Source organism: Thermobia domestica, chromosome 14 (assembly GCF_964235325.1).
Source record: "Thermobia domestica chromosome 14, izTheDome1.hap1.1, whole genome shotgun sequence".
NCBI lineage: Eukaryota > Metazoa > Arthropoda > Insecta > Zygentoma > Lepismatidae > Thermobia > Thermobia domestica.
The window spans coordinates 31,499,429-31,517,474 of NC_137467.1; the positions used below are offsets into that span (position 1 = coordinate 31,499,429).

General features: G+C 36.3%; 1 protein-coding gene across 6 annotated transcripts in view; it reads right to left on the bottom strand.

Moving 5' to 3' along the window:
* Positions 1 to 26: 26 nt before the first annotated feature.
* Positions 27 to 18,046, bottom strand: part of AP-2alpha (adaptor protein complex 2, subunit alpha) — a 240,462-nt gene continuing 222,442 nt past the window's right edge. For all 6 annotated transcript variants that reach the window (XM_081737837.1, XM_081737840.1, XM_081737841.1 and 3 more), the window contains 2 exons: positions 8,637 to 8,841; positions 27 to 2,784 (listed from right to left, as the gene is read on the bottom strand). In XM_081737837.1, the coding sequence (XP_081593963.1) occupies positions 2,707 to 2,784; positions 8,637 to 8,841 (283 nt within the window). In that variant the 3' untranslated portion in view covers positions 27 to 2,706. The remainder of the gene's footprint in view (positions 2,785 to 8,636; positions 8,842 to 18,046) is intronic.

Genomic DNA, 18,046 nt, shown 5'->3' on the forward strand with positions numbered 1-18,046 from the left:
ACGAAAATGAAACATAACACACAACATTTAACAGTGTACACATTTATTTTTTCCATTGAATAGTACAGTTGTTCTCCCTTGTTTCTTTGTTACAACACAGAGAGCCTGATGTGTTACCTTGTTCTCAAAGTTCCTTTTGTTGCACTGAAGTTAATTTTTGTTTGCTTCTCAGATAAATTCGGACTTTCCTCTCTGAAAAAAGTCCATACTTTCGAACACACGTAGATGAGAGTTAAGGGAGCATAGAGTAAAAGAAAAAAAAAGTTTGCACAGAACTTAGAGTGTACAACTTTTTTAAAAGGTCAGGTTATAGGACACCATTTCACATTAAACAGATACTATGTTTTTTCTTTTTGTTTGTTTCTAGATTTCCTACATTTCTATTGTATTTTTCTTTCTTTTTTTTTTTAAATCAAAAGAAGCATACAACACACATGTTTTGCTTTTTTCCATTACCTAATCTCAAATCAGACTGAGTAAAGTATTGACTCCCAGTTCATTCATACACTTACGAACAGGAGGATCGTGAGAGATCACATCTGTTATTTATATATGTACACACATACAGCAACATAAAAGGAGAAACAATTTTTCTTTTTTTTTTTTTTGAAAAATTAAGTATGTATTCGCTTGTTGCTATACAAATTATAATTTTCATGTATAAAAAAACAGCACCAGTGAGCAACTTAATTTCACAGAGGGGAAAATATATTATTCTTTTGATGTAATTCATTGTCAAATTCCAATTTTTTTCTTATTTCACACACAAAAAGGGCAAATAATAATAATACCACAAACTGTTCTTTTTGTATCTACCCATACAGCACAACTAACAGTAAATATTGTTAATACTCGAGCGAGCAAGCTCTCTGCACGTCTTATGCACAAGAAAGATGATAACTTCTCTCCCGATAGTGCATAAAATATATATTATTGTCCCCAAAAGTTTTTTTTTTTTAATCTTAAAAGTTTCTCATAATATGGCAACAACTGTATAATATATATATCTATATATATATTTATTTATAAATCTTCGTACTCGGTTCTACAACAAATTACACAGTTTTCTTCCTTTGTTTTTTTTTTTTTTTTTTTACTATCAAACCATCATTATCTTTGGAACTTTTCATTAACCTTGTCTTTCAACATACACAGCACAATCTTTTTTTTTTTTCCTATATATATATCTTTTTTTGATGGCAGCTTTGTATATTTACAACGAAATCGCGGGTCAATGAAACCCCCGTTCCTATTTCTCTCCCAGCTTACAACTAATAAAATGGAATGTGATTGGTGTAACGATTTTTTTTTATTTCTTTCTTTCTTCGCATTTTAAAGATCTTAGTTCTTTCGTCTATATTATGTAACAATACAATCTGCTGCCAGAAAGTACTTATGTGGCACACGTTACTTTTTCTTACATATTCTGCTTATACTTATGTATATATATATATGTATGTATGTGTTTAGCTAGACTTTTTTTTTAAATAAAGAAAACAGTCCATTAAGAATAAAGAATTCTGCAAAAAGCTACCGTTTTTTGTCACATCTCATACTATAGCATTAGAACTTGTGTGTTTTGGTATTTGTTTAAGCTACATAAAAAAAAAAAAAGAAAGCTCCATTCCATACTGCCTACAACGAATCCATCCATCTGCGGAAATAAAGAAGCAAAGGAGCGCGACTAAATCCTACTTTAACAGCGGAGGGAAAAAATTAAGTCAATTAATAATTAACAAACAGCAAATTAACTTCTTACTATTAAATAACACCTGCAGCTAGAATAGTGATACAAATTATATGTATATATATATTCAACTGATATGTAACACACATATGTACCGACAAATACATACATTTTCTCTCTCTCATACTTGATTTGTCCATTTAATCTTCGTCACACACATATACTGCTTAACACATGCATTCTTAACATATATATATATATATATTCTAAGCTCAGAAATATACAGTTCCACATACTGATTGCATCCATACTGAAAAAAGATGTTTCTACCTGTAAAGTAATGAAATAAAAATGACCAACTTTTGTTTCTTTATATATATATATGTATAATCATATATATACATATACACACACACACTCACGCACGCACATGCATTTCCAACATGCTCTTTTAACATATCGGCGTTTCTTATTGCTTGCCCTGTGATACCACTGTCCCTATACAATGATCAACAGAAAAAAAAAAGTAAAATAAGTTCGTAATCTCAGTACTCCACTTACGGTTTGAAAATATATGTTCATTGTCTATACACATGAGTACACGTGCGAGTAACAAAACAAATTACAAATAATCAGCATACTTTTTTTTCACTTTCCCAATGAGCTGGAATAAAGTAGCAACACGCCATGATATAAATGAAGTTTATAATAATAGTAATCAAAATAATAATAATAATCATTCCTCTTTCCACATATGAACTTACAGAATCACCATAACGTCTAGCTTTAATTGTCGTCAACGTACACTGGGTTGAATAGCAATTACTTCAGCTAATACAAAGCAACGTTCCTCTTTCTTTAGGTTATGAATTGCAAACGCCACATTCTTTTCTCTTTTATTAACAGTTAAGTTTTCATCAATGCAACGTAACGTCACAAAACAATTAGCCTCATCTCTTTATTTACTTTGTTTTGGCCATATAGTTAACAATACAAAACATTAAAATATCTGTTGCTACTTAGAACTGGTCTCCAAGTAAATCGCATACTTCTTGTGATACTGATTCCTTACTCGATCTTACAGTCAGCCTGTACATCTGAAAAATAACAACATGTGAATTAGGGATCTTTGTAAACATTATCTCTACTAAAACTATCAGTACTAAAAAGAATAAAAAGTATTACAAACTGGTTTTACCGACACTGCCGATGTGACTTCCCTCTTAGGAGGCCTACAGCCGCTACACAAAATGGCAGAAATTGGTAGTTAAACTGGTATCGAACAGAACTGGGGTCTCTTACTTAAGATGATGGTTTTACCGTAGAGGTAGGCGTAGTATATAATCAATTGTTCCGTTGAGGAGGGAGTGTGGTGTATTCTGTAAGAATCCAAATACCCACACACACACTGCAAGCCATACGTTCTCATTACAAACATATGTTTTTACAATCATAAACAAACAACAGAATGCCGGAAGGAGGCTACACTTTCTGGGAAAACGAAGAGGATTCGGAACACTATGAAGAAAGCTGATTGACCCTTCATGCGTCCTCCCTTCAAGAAGATAGCTAGAACAGACAATGATGAAACGAAGAAATGATCAGTTCAAAGCTGACTGGTCTCCTACCAAAACCTTTTCCCGAGGCCGCCATGGACTACGAAGATTTCTTCTAATACCTACTCCCGAGGCCGCCATGGACTACGGAGATTTCTTCTAATACCTACTCCCGAGGCCGCCATGGACTACGGAGATTTCTTCTAATACCTACTCCCGAGGCCGCCATGGACTACGGAGATTTCTTCTAATACCTACTCCCGAGGCCGCCATGGACTACGGAGATTTCTTCTAATACCTACTCCCGAGGCCGCCATGGACTACGGAGATTTCTTCTAATACCTACTCCCGAGGCCGCCATGGACTACGGAGATTTCTTCTAATACCTACTCCCGAGGCCGCCATGGACTACGGAGATTTCTTCTAATACCTACTCCCGAGGCCGCCATGGACTACGAAGATTTCTTCTAATACCTACTCCCGAGGCCGCCATGGACTACGGAGATTTCTTCTAATACCTACTCCCGAGGCCGCCATGGACTACGGAGATTTCTTCTAATACCTACTCCCGAGGCCGCCATGGACTACGGAGATTTCTTCTAATACCTACTCCTGAGGCCGCCATGAGCTAGGGCAATTATCCTATTCCGAGGCTACGTTGTGTGTCGAGGAACATTAAGCTTATTGTACACTTAAAACAATTTAGAGAAAAGACTTACAAAAACTTTGTAAAAAAATTTATAGGACAATTCTTTTTATAATACAAGGTGAAGGGTTAAAAATCCGTTTGCATTATTTAAAAAGACTACCGAACATAACATTGCAATAAACATAATATCTGGACGGAGAGGACAGGTGTTGTTTATAAACGTCATTTATGTCTGTCAAATAGGTCATTCAATGCTCCATCATAGGCTTGGATAACTACGGCCGTTCATTATTTTGCGTCTTTGAATAAAGACTGATAGCCGCCCCTAGAGGTTAAATACCATGACTTTATATATATATCATTATGAAATAAATATCTAAGTTCCATTTAGTATCAGTAGGCACAGAACAATGGCAGAATAACAAATAAAAAATATGGATCCTGGATGTGCGAAGACTCAAACTCTGATGGCCTGTTTCCTGGGACGTTACTATTTTACTGCATACTTAAATAAATATTATAAATAACAATAATTTAGAATGTTCTCAGAACAGTTAGTTATTTTGCAAAGTAATGACCAAAAGCTGTCTGGCTAACTGAGTGAACCATGACTCGAAATCATGGGAGTTCGAATCCCTGCTTCTGCGGACGGATTTTCATGTGTTTTCTAACACTGTTCTATATTCCATGTATTCTGTGAAAATAAAATAATTTTAGATACACGAATGTTTAAGTTTCCTTACACAATACCTGGTATAGTCGATACATGTGTTTCAGTAACATGAAATTATTAGCAAACTAATCCCTCAAATACGTTTTACACACTATTAATCAGATTATGGAAATCTTGTCAATCAGCTTGTTGCTTGAAACTATGTATTATTTCAATGTACGACAAATACGATAAAATTAGGAATACGTTTAGATTATCCGATTATACGACCTAATACTGCCCCAAATGCCACCTATTAATGTATAGTTACTCCAAATAATTTTAGATATTGCAATACACTGTATTCTGTTCATGAACACGAATATTAAACTTTACTTTGCAGATGAAAAAGAGTCACCATCAGTAAATAAAATAGACTGGAGACCGAAAGAAAACAGAACAATTATCAGCTTATGTGCAACAGGCCAGCCATGATGCACCAACGAAATTTGGGCTCCTGGAAAAGTATGGACATACAAATTTTGTGTACAGGACTATTGCAAGATTCTCAGTGAAGTCAAAGGTATCAATAAAATCAGCAAATACAAGAATCTTCCGAAATCCTGCATGAACTCAAAAATCATGACCATACAAATGAAAATATCCTTCAAACAAATATCATTCCTATTTACGATGATTTTCCAATGTGTACTTACCACTGTAGAAAAGGACAGCCTCTAACTCCAACTTCGAAATTCTCAAGAAGTAAAAAAGACACTATTGGTCCGGTACGCTATTAAGTCAGAGCTGTTCTCAGATTTGAAGTTGCTCTCAATACAGGAATCTTACAACTGCCAAAATGATAAGATTTATGTACAAAACTTCTAAAGAAGCTTCTGAAATTGCTTTCATATTCAGAGGCCATCATGTGGCTCCAGCGACGATAAGGTGAGGGTAAGTTTGATGGAAATTAAATATCATAATTTTTGTGAATGAGGAATAGAAAAAACTGGTCAAGATATATAAGAAGTATGTGTTAGACAGGGTTTTCAATAAGACTGCTTCCATACACAAGACTAAAACAACACAAGAGTTGCTGTTGAACAATACAGAGTTCATTAATTCTGCGGATTTTCCAGCTGGTAGTCCAGACTTGAATTTACTGGACTGTTACTTGTGGCATATATTGGACAGGGGGATCTCTGTAATACGCGTTATCCGAATGTTAAATCTCTAAAATGATCCCTTGTCAAGCTGTAACGATGCTCCATGAGTAGTCGTGGGACTTACTGTAACTTTCTATTAAGAATATGGGAGGACAACCTGAACACGGTTTTTCACGTTGTTGTACTTCGATGAATAAATATGGCATGCTATTATTATTTCTATAGATACGATCTTATAAATGAAGTATAGAATTTATGGCAGTATTAGGTACACTGGGAATAAATAATTTCTCTGAAATTAGAAATCAATACTCATAGACTTGTCTACGAGTATTGGATATTAGAATATGAAATAAGTATCTAAATAGCTGGTATATCTTCCAGTGCATGTTTTATCATCATATATATTAAATAAATACACCAAGGGCTATGTATCTGCTAGTAACATCTCGGCATTTGTGTCGTTTTCGCCTTTGCTACAGAAAACCAGGATTCTATTGTCGATGGAAGCTCATTTAGATTCGGATTCCATGTCTCCAGGCTACTGACGATTGAGAGAAACAAACTCTGAAGTAACCAAGCCAAACATGTCTGACATAGAAGAAAATCCTGGAAACACACCATTAACAATAGTCCGCTTCTTTATTAATCTTTAAGTAAATCTGCGTCTTACAGACTCCACATTTGCTATCTTTGCTAGCACAAAATTTATCAGGATCTTTTAAAAATTGTCCCTGTAGGGCCTACCATTATGTCAGGATGAAATAATTATTTAGAATGTACAGTATTAATCTAAAAATAATTGGGCATCCTACAACAGATTACGATAGTTATCTCAGTGAGGATTGTGACTTGTACATTGCAAGATCGGTTCAGGAGACAGACATATGCAGTTTAGAGCAAAATGGCCAGCAATGCACAAATCGTGGCACAAGACCATAAATGCTTACTGTATCATCCTTGGTAGAACGATTCAAAAAACTGCTAAGTTATACCATGGAGCAGGTATTTTAATCAAGACGATAATGTTAAGTACCTTGTGTAATGAAATTTGCCAATAGGATTAGCCGACTGAGTCCTTATGAATTCTTTTTGGAATCATAAATAGGCACCTGTAAAGCTCGTATCGACATTCTCATACTTAACATGAAAGTATCAGGCTGGACCCGTGGTTTTTCTCGCGACACACTTTTAAAACACTAATAATTTTCGCGGTCTCATTAAATGAAACTGGATACTTTATATGGTTATTAATTTATGTTATGCAATCAGATCATGATCATACCAATACCTGGGTGGGGCAACTAAACCCAATTATATACTATGGGTATGAAAACATTGTTGGAAAATGCAAGAAAACATAATCGATGGAGTCGAATCTATATCTTTTCTCCACTTCCTGTCCTTGCTACCCAATAAATCTCAGCCAATCACTTGGGGTAACAACAGTTCTAAAGAAATTTTACATTTACCTAAGCCTAAATGATACTTTAAAATATTCCATTACCAGACAATGAATTTGAACAGTGTTATAAAATTTCATGTTTCAGGTAAATTCCTCTTCCAAATAATCAACAACTCGGAAATAATGTCTTTGGTAGCAAATGCTTTCTAGCCTTCCTTCGAGCGTTAGATTTCAGCATGGCAATAAAAGAGATATAACGTTAAACAGTTCATTTAATTCTGGATTGGCACCACAGGAACAAAGGTAACCCTGTTAATTTCAGTATTCAGTCGACAAGCGACCAATTACCATTATCAACTCCTACTTCATTTAATTTTTACTTATGCTATCTTCAAGTTTAAAACTGAAATTAGACACATTAGAAAGAAGCAAAATATAGTAAGGTACATAATATATATATTTATGCTTAATAATAACACCTGTGCAGTTATTGTGAGAAATTTACAGAACAATTAGTATATCAAACAATATGTGGAATTCCCTTCCATTTTGGCCAAAATTGTCTTTGCTTTGAACAAAGCTGGTTTCTAGTCTAGCTATAAATCATTTCTTAACACTGAAAAATAGCTTAAGAAGCATTGTTAATATGTCTATCCATGCAGGCTATCGGTTATAATTCATTCATTGATACACCCAAAGGAACACCAGTACCAGAATTAAGAAGCAGATAGGGAGATTCTTATGATCAGGATTCGGATGCTTCTGAGTTGTCAAAACACGTAGTGACGTCCAACTACAATATTAAGCACCAAGACTGTTCACCAAATAACTTTTTTAATCGAAAGGAATGCGTATAAATCTTATTAGGACAAAAATTCTAAATCAAACCTGGATGAAAGGAATTTAGAAAGAATTGGCAGAATATCATCAAGAGTTTTATTCAAAAATTTAAGTTACCTTGAAGTGCATTACACCTTGCTTTTCCGAAAAAGCAAATGTTCAAAGGCGTTCCCTTAGGAGCAACTGGACGTGAGGAAAGGTCAAGTACAGCACTTACTTCACTTACATTCTGTGAGTGCTTACTTGTCAGTGAATGATCACTGTTGTTCGCTTTTTCTGTTACATTATAATTGTATGTGTTAGTTATGTGAGTAACTTTAGACAGCGATTATGCTCTGTGTCGTATGAAGAAGTGCATTTGACTATTAAGTATCTGAATTTTCGGCGTTAGTTTCTCAAAGGAACAGAAGAGTTGAGTTGAGTTGATTTTGAGTTTAATGTCCTTTTCAGCAGTGAGGTTATATGAGACGGGACCTACTGATTACCGTGGAATCCGAACCACATGAGCTCAAGCCGGGAATCGAACCCAGGTCTCCCACACCAAAGACGCGTACGCTAACCGCTTATCAAAGAAACAAAAGAGTTCTTCAAAATTTTCATAAAATAAATATACAGGTATAAAAAGTTCAGTTTTATTATTAAGTTGATAATAATGTACCAGACATTCTCCTTATTAAATACCTGTGCTTGCTTGTTTGGTTCAAGTCGAAGAAGGCACCCGACTTGTTGAGTTCGCGTATGGATAATGCCAGCACACACAAAGTTTTCTGGATTGGGATCAATACCATCGAGAAGCTGCATTCCGAAGCCAAGTAACTTTGTACGAGCTGCGTTCGTATCCATCGGTTGAGTAGCCTTGAAAATCTTCTGTGACCTCTGCTGATTACTGCAACAACAAATAAAATCAACATAAATCATCATCATCATCATACAATATTTTCGATTAAGATTTAAAAAAAAATGTAGACTTTCGCTTCAGGAAGCTGCTACATGAACCCTGATTACCTTAAATACATGGTTCGGAATGATAACACACACGCCTACAGGATGCAAAATTTTGAAAATTTTCGACAAAGATATGGAGAGAGAAAAAGTTATTCGACAAAAAAGGAAAGTCCTGCTCCAACCCTTATTAGCTGAGATTTGTAGTTGAATCATCACTTAGCTTAGGTTTGTACTTGAATCATCACTATCTTCAAAATGAATTAAGCTTTCGAATGATACCAGACACGAATGTCACGATCATAAATGAGAAAAATGTTAAAAATAAAATAAAATAAAATAAAATAAAATAAAATAAAATAAAATAAAAATAATAATAATAATAAATTTTGGCTCTCTCAGCAAGGATCGAGGGTAAGATACTTCCAAAACATTATATGTTTCCTAGATACGCTAAATAAATAAATAAATAAAACAGACATTAAAAATTAAATATTTCAGTTTAACGTCCCACGTTTATGCCCTTTAGGCTAACGAGACGAAGATTAAGGCAAGTAAATAACGATGGAATAGTTGGTGGGATAAGAATGTGAGAGAAAATACACGGACAAATTAAGATCTAGTGGTAATCCCACGAGCGCACAAACGGAGGGCGTACTCGCGGGTGTTTTTCCTATTTAATGGTCTAGTTCCGCCAAACGAGGCACTCGGCCCGTAGTTGCTCCTGTTTCTATTTATGTCCTCGTGCACATAGTGCACTGTCAAGATTTGACCTTTAACCTTGACTCGCCTCAGCGAAGTAACCCCTATCCTCTAAGGGAGTGGGATACGCCCACTGCGCGGCAAGACCGAGGTGCTGACTACCAGTTACCTATTGGTGGAGGTGGACTCCTACGGACTCAGTCTTCTCATGCTCGTTTTTACACAGATGCCTGGGATAAGCTCCCATAAGCTAACGAATCCCAAATGTATGACGAATCCCGGCGGAGTTCAACCCAATTCGGGAGCCCAAGGCATGTTCAATTCCGGCCCTGTCTTCCTCTATACGTTCAACAGCTACCGCCTTCGCACGTAGAGGTACCACGCACACGTCGAGATGCTTCCGCATCTCATTCCGGATCCAATGGTAACGTGTTAAGTCACCATTTAAGAGCTTCCTCCCTTTCACTTGGATCATAAACCGTTACCCAGATACCTGAGATTGGCACTTTTTGCCAGTCGCCGTTCAATACCCCCTGCAGGCAGGAATCTGACATTCCCTCCCGGTAAGATCGTCCAAGTAATACAGGACTTCCTCTAATTACGATAGAGCCAATGACTGACGTAGACTTTCTGCCAAAGCAGATATATTCATTTGGGAGCAGGGGGCTTGATCCCCTGGTAGGCTCGCCCAAGCAATACGTGGCTACCTATCTTTACATATTGGGACACCACGCACACGTCGCAGCTAAGCTACTTTCCGAACCCAATGGAACGTGTACACCACAATTAAGAGGGACCACCACACCCTCATTCGGTAGAGTTGCTCAAGCAATACGGAACTTCCTCTAATTACGGTGGAGACACACCGTACATAACCACACTAATGGCTGATGTAGACTGTCTTACGTATCTAATTCTGGTTCCAAACAGTATATCTGCAATATATTATAATACACAAACCCACTATCTATCTGCATTGGAAACTATGAAGTTCGTTAGTTTTATATGCATTTCCCGTGATATTAATAACCAGATTTACTACTATCATATTAATAACCAGATTTACTACTATCATACTAATCCCACGTTAGTAATATTTTTTACTCATTCTGTATTAAAAATAAAACAAATTTATACATTGATTCGACAATGAGTAAATCTGAATGTTCCAGAAATTAGAACTCTCATTAGCTGTTAACTTTATTATAGTTGATACTTGCGGGTTTTACTTATTTACAATGTTACGAGACAAACTATTTTTGTAACGAATACACCACATAGCTTGGTAAGCACCAGCTTCACTACGCGTGGGTTCAAGTCGCGATCTCAAGATATTATATTATATATATATACAGACAGGGTGTAAAAAAAAGGTACGGCAAAATTTCAGGGGTGGATTCCTTATGGGTAGACAAAAAAGTTCATATCACTATATGTCGGGAAATGCATCGTTGTAGAATTACGGCCATTGAGCCGCCTGATGGCGTGAAATAGTCACATTCTGGTTGCTCCTTAATGTGACTTAGTTTAAATCTCAATAACTCAGCCCCTAATTAAGCTAGGAAGATAATTTTGGTGGCAACGTGTTCTTGAAGGATGAAACTTTCCGCCAATATGCATTTTATGAGTGTACCCCCAAGGGGGAAGGAATGACATCTCCAAACTCCTGATGCAGAAAACAAAAAACGCGTAATTACCCTTCCCTGTCCGCCGTGATACACCCCAGATGCATAAAATACATATCCTGAAATTTTGCCGTACCTTTTTGTTACACCCTTTATATATATATATATATATATATATATATATATATATATATATATATATATATATATATATATATATATATACAGGGTGGTCCAAATTTATATGGGGAAAAATAAATTTAGGAATTTCTTTGGACTCACCCCCTAAAATGGTTCCATATGGAACCAAATTAAGCCAGGAGAAAAATTAGATTTATTGAATAATTTTAAATGGTGCCCCAAACGACCTAAAATTTTGAATGCATTTACAATACATAGTGTATGGGGAAAAGCTGGAATAAACTCTCGTAATTTAGAAACGGCCCAAGGGAATGAAAAGATATCTTGGATAATGGAAATAGAGGAAGAGAGCAACCTAATCTTGTATACGTTATCATGGCGGCCATCTTGAAGTCCGCCATATTGAATTCAGGTCAAAATTTTTAAATAGGAAGAGGGTCATGTGACATCTTTTTGAGGTAGCATTTCACCAGATGCACAAATCTGGTATTATTTTCAAGTTACCTATATTCATGTAAGAGTTATACGTATGAAAAACAAAATGCTTCATGTAATGGTATTTTATTGCAGTTATGGAACACAGATATGTAAGAATTTTGGAAGTCTTTTACATAAACTGAAACAAACTGCTTGTTTCGCTTTGACCTACAAATAAGTTTTTTTCCATCAAGATGATCCATAGACCATTATGAGGAAAAAGAAAAATTATAACTTAGAAGAAATTGAAATATCCCTTATTTACGTAGTATCTTTTTGGTAAGTTATGAATCTTATTTGCTACATAGTTCACTTTGTCGCATATAGGAAAAGATAGTCTGTGGGCATTTATTATCTCAAAAGAAACTGTTTGTGCTCCTCATTTTTCGTAAAAACGTTGTTGTAATATTCTATTAGTTACACTCCCCTTTCTGCACACCGTTTGTTACGTATATGAATTAAACTATTGTCTTTCCTTGAAGATAGTCATTGTTATTTGGCCATGAAGTCGGATCACACTCAAGAAACCCTTTGTGTATATTAAATCTCTCGAGGAAAATTTGTTTGTTGTAACAAAATCACTGATTTCTCTTTTCACAAGAATTTTTATGGTATCATCTCTTGCGGCAAGCCTCTTTGCTGCTTCACGGTTTCCCCTTATAGTTTTAATTCTTTCACCAGCCATCAAAAAACCCCATCATCAAAAAACCCCAATGCTATGTGTTCCTCCGTCAAGTACCAGAGTTGGCGTGAAAATTTAGAAAGAGCCACTTCACTTAAGCATCTTATTTGCCTTTAACTGTACAAATCTTTCAAAAATTGTAGATCTTGTAATGGTGAATTGGATGTTTGATTACATTTAAGCCAACTGTGAACATATAGTCGGATCAGAAAATGCATACTCTCCGAAGACCTGTTTCTATTTGCTTCGTTAAACGAAATTGTTGGCGAAAGAGAAATATTTTAAATAGTAGCTTGCTTTTCCCATCCACCTTACATGGTGAATTGCTCCAGGCAAACGAAAGAAAACTCCTCAAGGAGGTATGCCACCCAAGAATATGATGGTCAGTTCTAAAAATTCCCTGTAATTTTCTCTGCAGTGTCCTGCTTCTACAAGTTTGATAGCAAAATTCAACACTTCATTTCTTGGAAATGGTAGCCCACACGCGCTTGAAACCATTCAAATTCTTTGGAGGCGTCTTCCTTTTCTTGTATTCAGCCTTGCATAGTGCCCAATATCTTTCGATAGGTTGATTTTGGGGCACATTTGGGGGGTTAATGTTTTTGGGAACGAAATTGTTGATGTTGTCCTCTAAAAGCTTGGTCACTGTACCCGCATAATGTGAAGTTGCCAGGTCTGGCCAAAATAATACATTACCCATGGTCCTCTTCTTCGCCAAAAATGGCAACAGCCGTTTCTTGATGCACTCTTCTCTATATATATCCTGGTTCATGGTACCGGTGGTAATGAATGGTTCGGACACATCACCGTCTTCAGAAATGGTTTGCAAAACCAAGTATTTAGCTGGAAATTTCGTTTTTTGTTGCACTCGGCTTCGTATCGTTAGCATGTCCTGGAACTAAGCTATAGTACTCAGTTCCAGCCGTTTCTTTGGGATCCGCGAACACGTATGTTTCGTCATCCATTACAAAAATTGTTCTCCGCCAGTAGGAACACTCATCTTGTAGAGTTTTCTTGTGCCTCTTTTGACTCGCTCCACTTGATTGTTCACGTACTTTGGTCTATGCTGCTTCTTCCTAGTGACAATCCCAAGCCTCTTTTTTGCTCGATTCACTGTAGATTGCGACGTTCCCACGCGCTTTGCCAACTCACGTTCTGAGCATGATGGATTTTGGACCAATAGTCTCTTGAGCCTTGCATCTAGCTTGGTGTTTGGTTTCGGTCGGTATGATGGTTTTAGATCAGTGCTTCCAGTATCCACGAAACATTTTATGGCTCTCTGGGTTGTCCTGTCAGACACGCCTTCCTTCCGGAAATGCTCTAAAGTTGCTTTTCGATTGCCGTCTTGGCTTTGGAAAAACTTGCCTATCGCCTTGCTCAGGTATTTTGACTCTTCACGCTTCATTCTGCACACAAACTTACACTACAACTAGCTGGCTAGAAACTGTGATAAACACACTTTACAAGGACCTATAGATGGCGCTTCTCGTGCAATTTGTTCCGTGTTGGCATGACGTTACACCACACGACACTTATGCTGAATCATGCCTTACATCGGAAATATTGTTTGTTACATCATCATCATCAATTCGTGGAATAAAGTTAGTGCAATCTCTTCTAGACCACTCGTTCTGAAAACACTTCAATAGGAGAACGTCCGGTCCAGATGCAAACGAAACACAACAGTTATCAAATACACATTTTAAAACTAATTCATAAATGTGGTGTCTACAAGGAAGGTATAGAAGGTTATTTTGGAGCTACTGCTCTAACAGAATGCAAGCACCGTTGACAAGATCTATATTGCAAGGAGTAGTGTCAGAATAAACTGCCTGCACGAACTTTACCAAGTTCCATTCTTAAAGCGAATGTACTATAGTAGAATCAATATGTTCTTCTCTTGATGACGACAAAATGGGAACACCAATTAGCCTCTCATGACCATCTCCTGTAATAATTATTGATAACCTGCCGGCAGTCTCTCTGCCAGTCAAATTCAGCAGTAGTTTTCCGTTCCAATGCTCAACTAACGCACTTGATGCACTCTGAAATTGTTTCTTGTAGTTCTGTGCAACTTCAGTACAGGTTTTCTCTCAGCATCGATGAATGGAAGACCCATTTATTGCTAGTTCCTTCACATTATGACCTAATGCTTCTGCCGTCGCTGTCAGAATATGTATTGCTGCTCTATGAGTGATCTTTTATCGATTAAGAGCAACATCAGTCTTTGAGTAATAAAATTAGTTTCCCCCCCTTTTACATCTCTTGGAAGGTTCGGGCACACACGCATTCGTATTTACATTTTCTCTAACATTCTCAACTGGGTTTTCGTCTTCATTACTTGAACTGCTCCATGTCTTTTGGCGTATAAAGTTCAAACCAATTATTTTCAAAAGTGCATTTTCTTTCGCGTTCCTCTTTCGTTTGAAGCCGTGCATATCCCTTTCGTTCTTTTCACGCCAAACTCATGTCTTTACTTTTAGTCATGCAAGAATTATCAATCTGAAAAGGAGAAATCTTTTCACAGGTGATAATTCTTACATGAATAAAGCTATCTTTAAAATAGTGCCAGATTTGTGCTTCTGGTAAAACGATACCTCAAAACGATATGTCACATGACCCTCTTTCTATTTAAAAATTTTGACCTGAATCCAAGATGGCGAATTTCAAGATTGCCGCAATGGCAGTACTGTACAAAATTAGATATGTTTCTTCCTCTATTTCTATTATCCAGGGTAACTTTGCATTACCTTTAGCCGTTTCTAAATTACATGAGTTTATTCCAGATTTTTCCCATATACTATGTACTGTAATCGGATTCAAAATTTTAGGTCGCTTGGGGCACCATTTAATATTATTCAATGAAGCTAATTTTTCTCCTGGCTTAATTTAGTCCCATATGGAACCATTTTAGGGGGTGAGACCAGTCCGATGTGAAAATTGATATTTATGGACCACCCTGTATATATATACCGGGTGAGGCATTTAAAACTGTTTTTGGAAATATCTGGAAAACTACAAATCGGATTTTGAAAAAGTTGTAATAAAAGCTGTTCGTCTCGAAGGGGGACATCCAATGATACCACACTCGACCCCCTATCCCCACTACCCGGGGGCGGGAGGGGGGTCAACTTTGAAATCTTAAATAGGAACCATTCATTTTTTATTGCATATTCTGATTCTCCGTAAAAAAAAATTACGTAACTTCTGTATTGAACATTTTTTTTTTCGTTGCGTGATAGATGGCGCTGTAATGGACAAAATAAAGATGGGTTACAAACAGTCGGCAAAATTAAAGTAAGTTACAAAATACAGTACACATCAGATTAGAGAAGTTAATACTTGTGATATTTTCACAAATGCTACCAAATTACACCATAGTTGATTCCCCCTCTACAATCTCATATTAGAAAGGCAGTTATTCTCAAATCTGTAATGATAAACCGTTTTATAGCAAACACACTTGATTCTCCAGAACTTAATACATTACTATGTCCACATTGTTAGTGTAATTTCTGTCACAGATGTCCCCTTGCCTCTCACCATCCGGAGCACGACGTTTGGGCGTAAGGCCGTTTCGGCGCAAGATGTTTGGCCGCAAAGCCGTATATCTAAATAGGTTAATCTACTCAAATGGGTTATAATTATAATGTATTTCATGACGAGAACCCGGATGTTTTCACACTAAAAGCCTTGAAAATAGGCATTAATATCACAAATCCTCTGTCATAAAAAATAATTGCACAACTTAAATTCAGAAAGATGAAATTTGACATCAATTTTCTACAAAACAAATCTTCAAAAACTAAATTTTCGTCACGTTATTACAGTATGCCCTATGGTAAATAGTCACTGAAAGTCTCAGTTGCATTAAATGCTTAGGCCTAGTTTTGTTCTAGTCAATTTTTGTATATGCCTAATGCAGAAGAAAAAAAAAAGTTACATTTACCATGAAATTATCATTGCATGACGGAATTATGGGCCAAACCCAGCAAGTATCGTAAGACGGGGTTACTTTGCATAAGATTTAAGCCATTTTAAAGAAAATCGCATGTAACTTACAAACGTAATGATTTAGAACAATGTATTTTAAACATATAATACCTATAAGGAAAACATTAGTGCAAGTTCATTATTAAACATTCAGTATAACCATAGTTCTTGAAATATAAACTTTGGTGCAAAGTAACCCCATAGCTTTGCACAACATTCCAAAAAGTATGTTCGCCATACGAACATAACGTTTTTGTGCAATGTTTTCCCTTCAGTATTTATACATTTTACTTTCTACACAAACCTGCATGCAGTCTACAAATATTTATATTAGAATGATGGTACTGTTATCAGTACTTAGTTTGAATTATCGATATTTGTAAAGAAATTATGTATTTTCTGCTACCGGCACAGGAACCACATTCTAATAGTTTAGCACACAAAAATGCCAACTCAGGAACAGAAAAAAAAAAAAAAAAAAATCCCAGTGAACTGATTTGCCTTGGTTATTCCTTATGTCCAAGAATATCATCCCAACCGTAATTAGGGGGAGATTTACGGGATTTGGGACTTTCAGGCTGAAACCCACCCAAATTGCACGATTTCTTATTTTAAAAATCTAATGTTAGTCGTTCCTATGCGTATAAGCTGAAATCCTAGTCGTTTCTTTCAACAACAAAAAACGAAGTCTTTGTGAGTGAAGCCTATCTCAAACTACTTTTCTGGATCCGCCATTGTTCTTAATTTATTTTCCAACAAGAAATTCATTCCAGCATGTTCCTAAATAGGAAATTTACCTAAATTTAGAATACAGGAGGTTCCAGTAGTAATAATTTCCTATCTAAGCGGTATTTTGGACCGGTGCAAAGTAACCCCGAGTAGGGACTGAAACTGCCTTCTCCCAGTTTTACTTTTTTTTTTATGACTTTAAAACGTTTCACATTCAATTTCAACTATTGCATCAAAGTTCCATTATACACAGTAGTATTCTACGAAACTGACTTAACTTTGACGGAATATCTTGTAGGTGATATCTTTCAAATTTTGGCGGCCTTTACAGTGACTGATTTCCATACCTCTACAACAATGAACCCTCTCGGTAATTAGAACTGATGTTAACCGCCAACATTATACCCAAAATACAGTTAGATGTTCTATCTTAAGGTACCAGTTGAAACTTCATGTTTTCTGTTCATGGTTTTGGCGACAGAGAACTGTGAAATTCTTCATATTTTAAGCAAAGTAACTCCTGATGTGCAAAGTAACTCCTGATGTCTTACGGTATTCTACAATATCAACAGTTTCAAAATTTCTGTACAAGAGTACGAATTTTTCATCTGCTCGAATATATTTTCCTCTTTCCATGGGAGGGTTTCTTCTCGAAGCATTGCCTCGTACACTAAGTTCTGCTTTTTTCTGTCCTTCGAAGTGCATCAATAAACTGCCAACTCGATCAATATCGTTCCTTTATGTTAGATATATTATAAAGGACAGAAGTTTAGTTTGGGGTGTCACAGGCTGTCTACAGT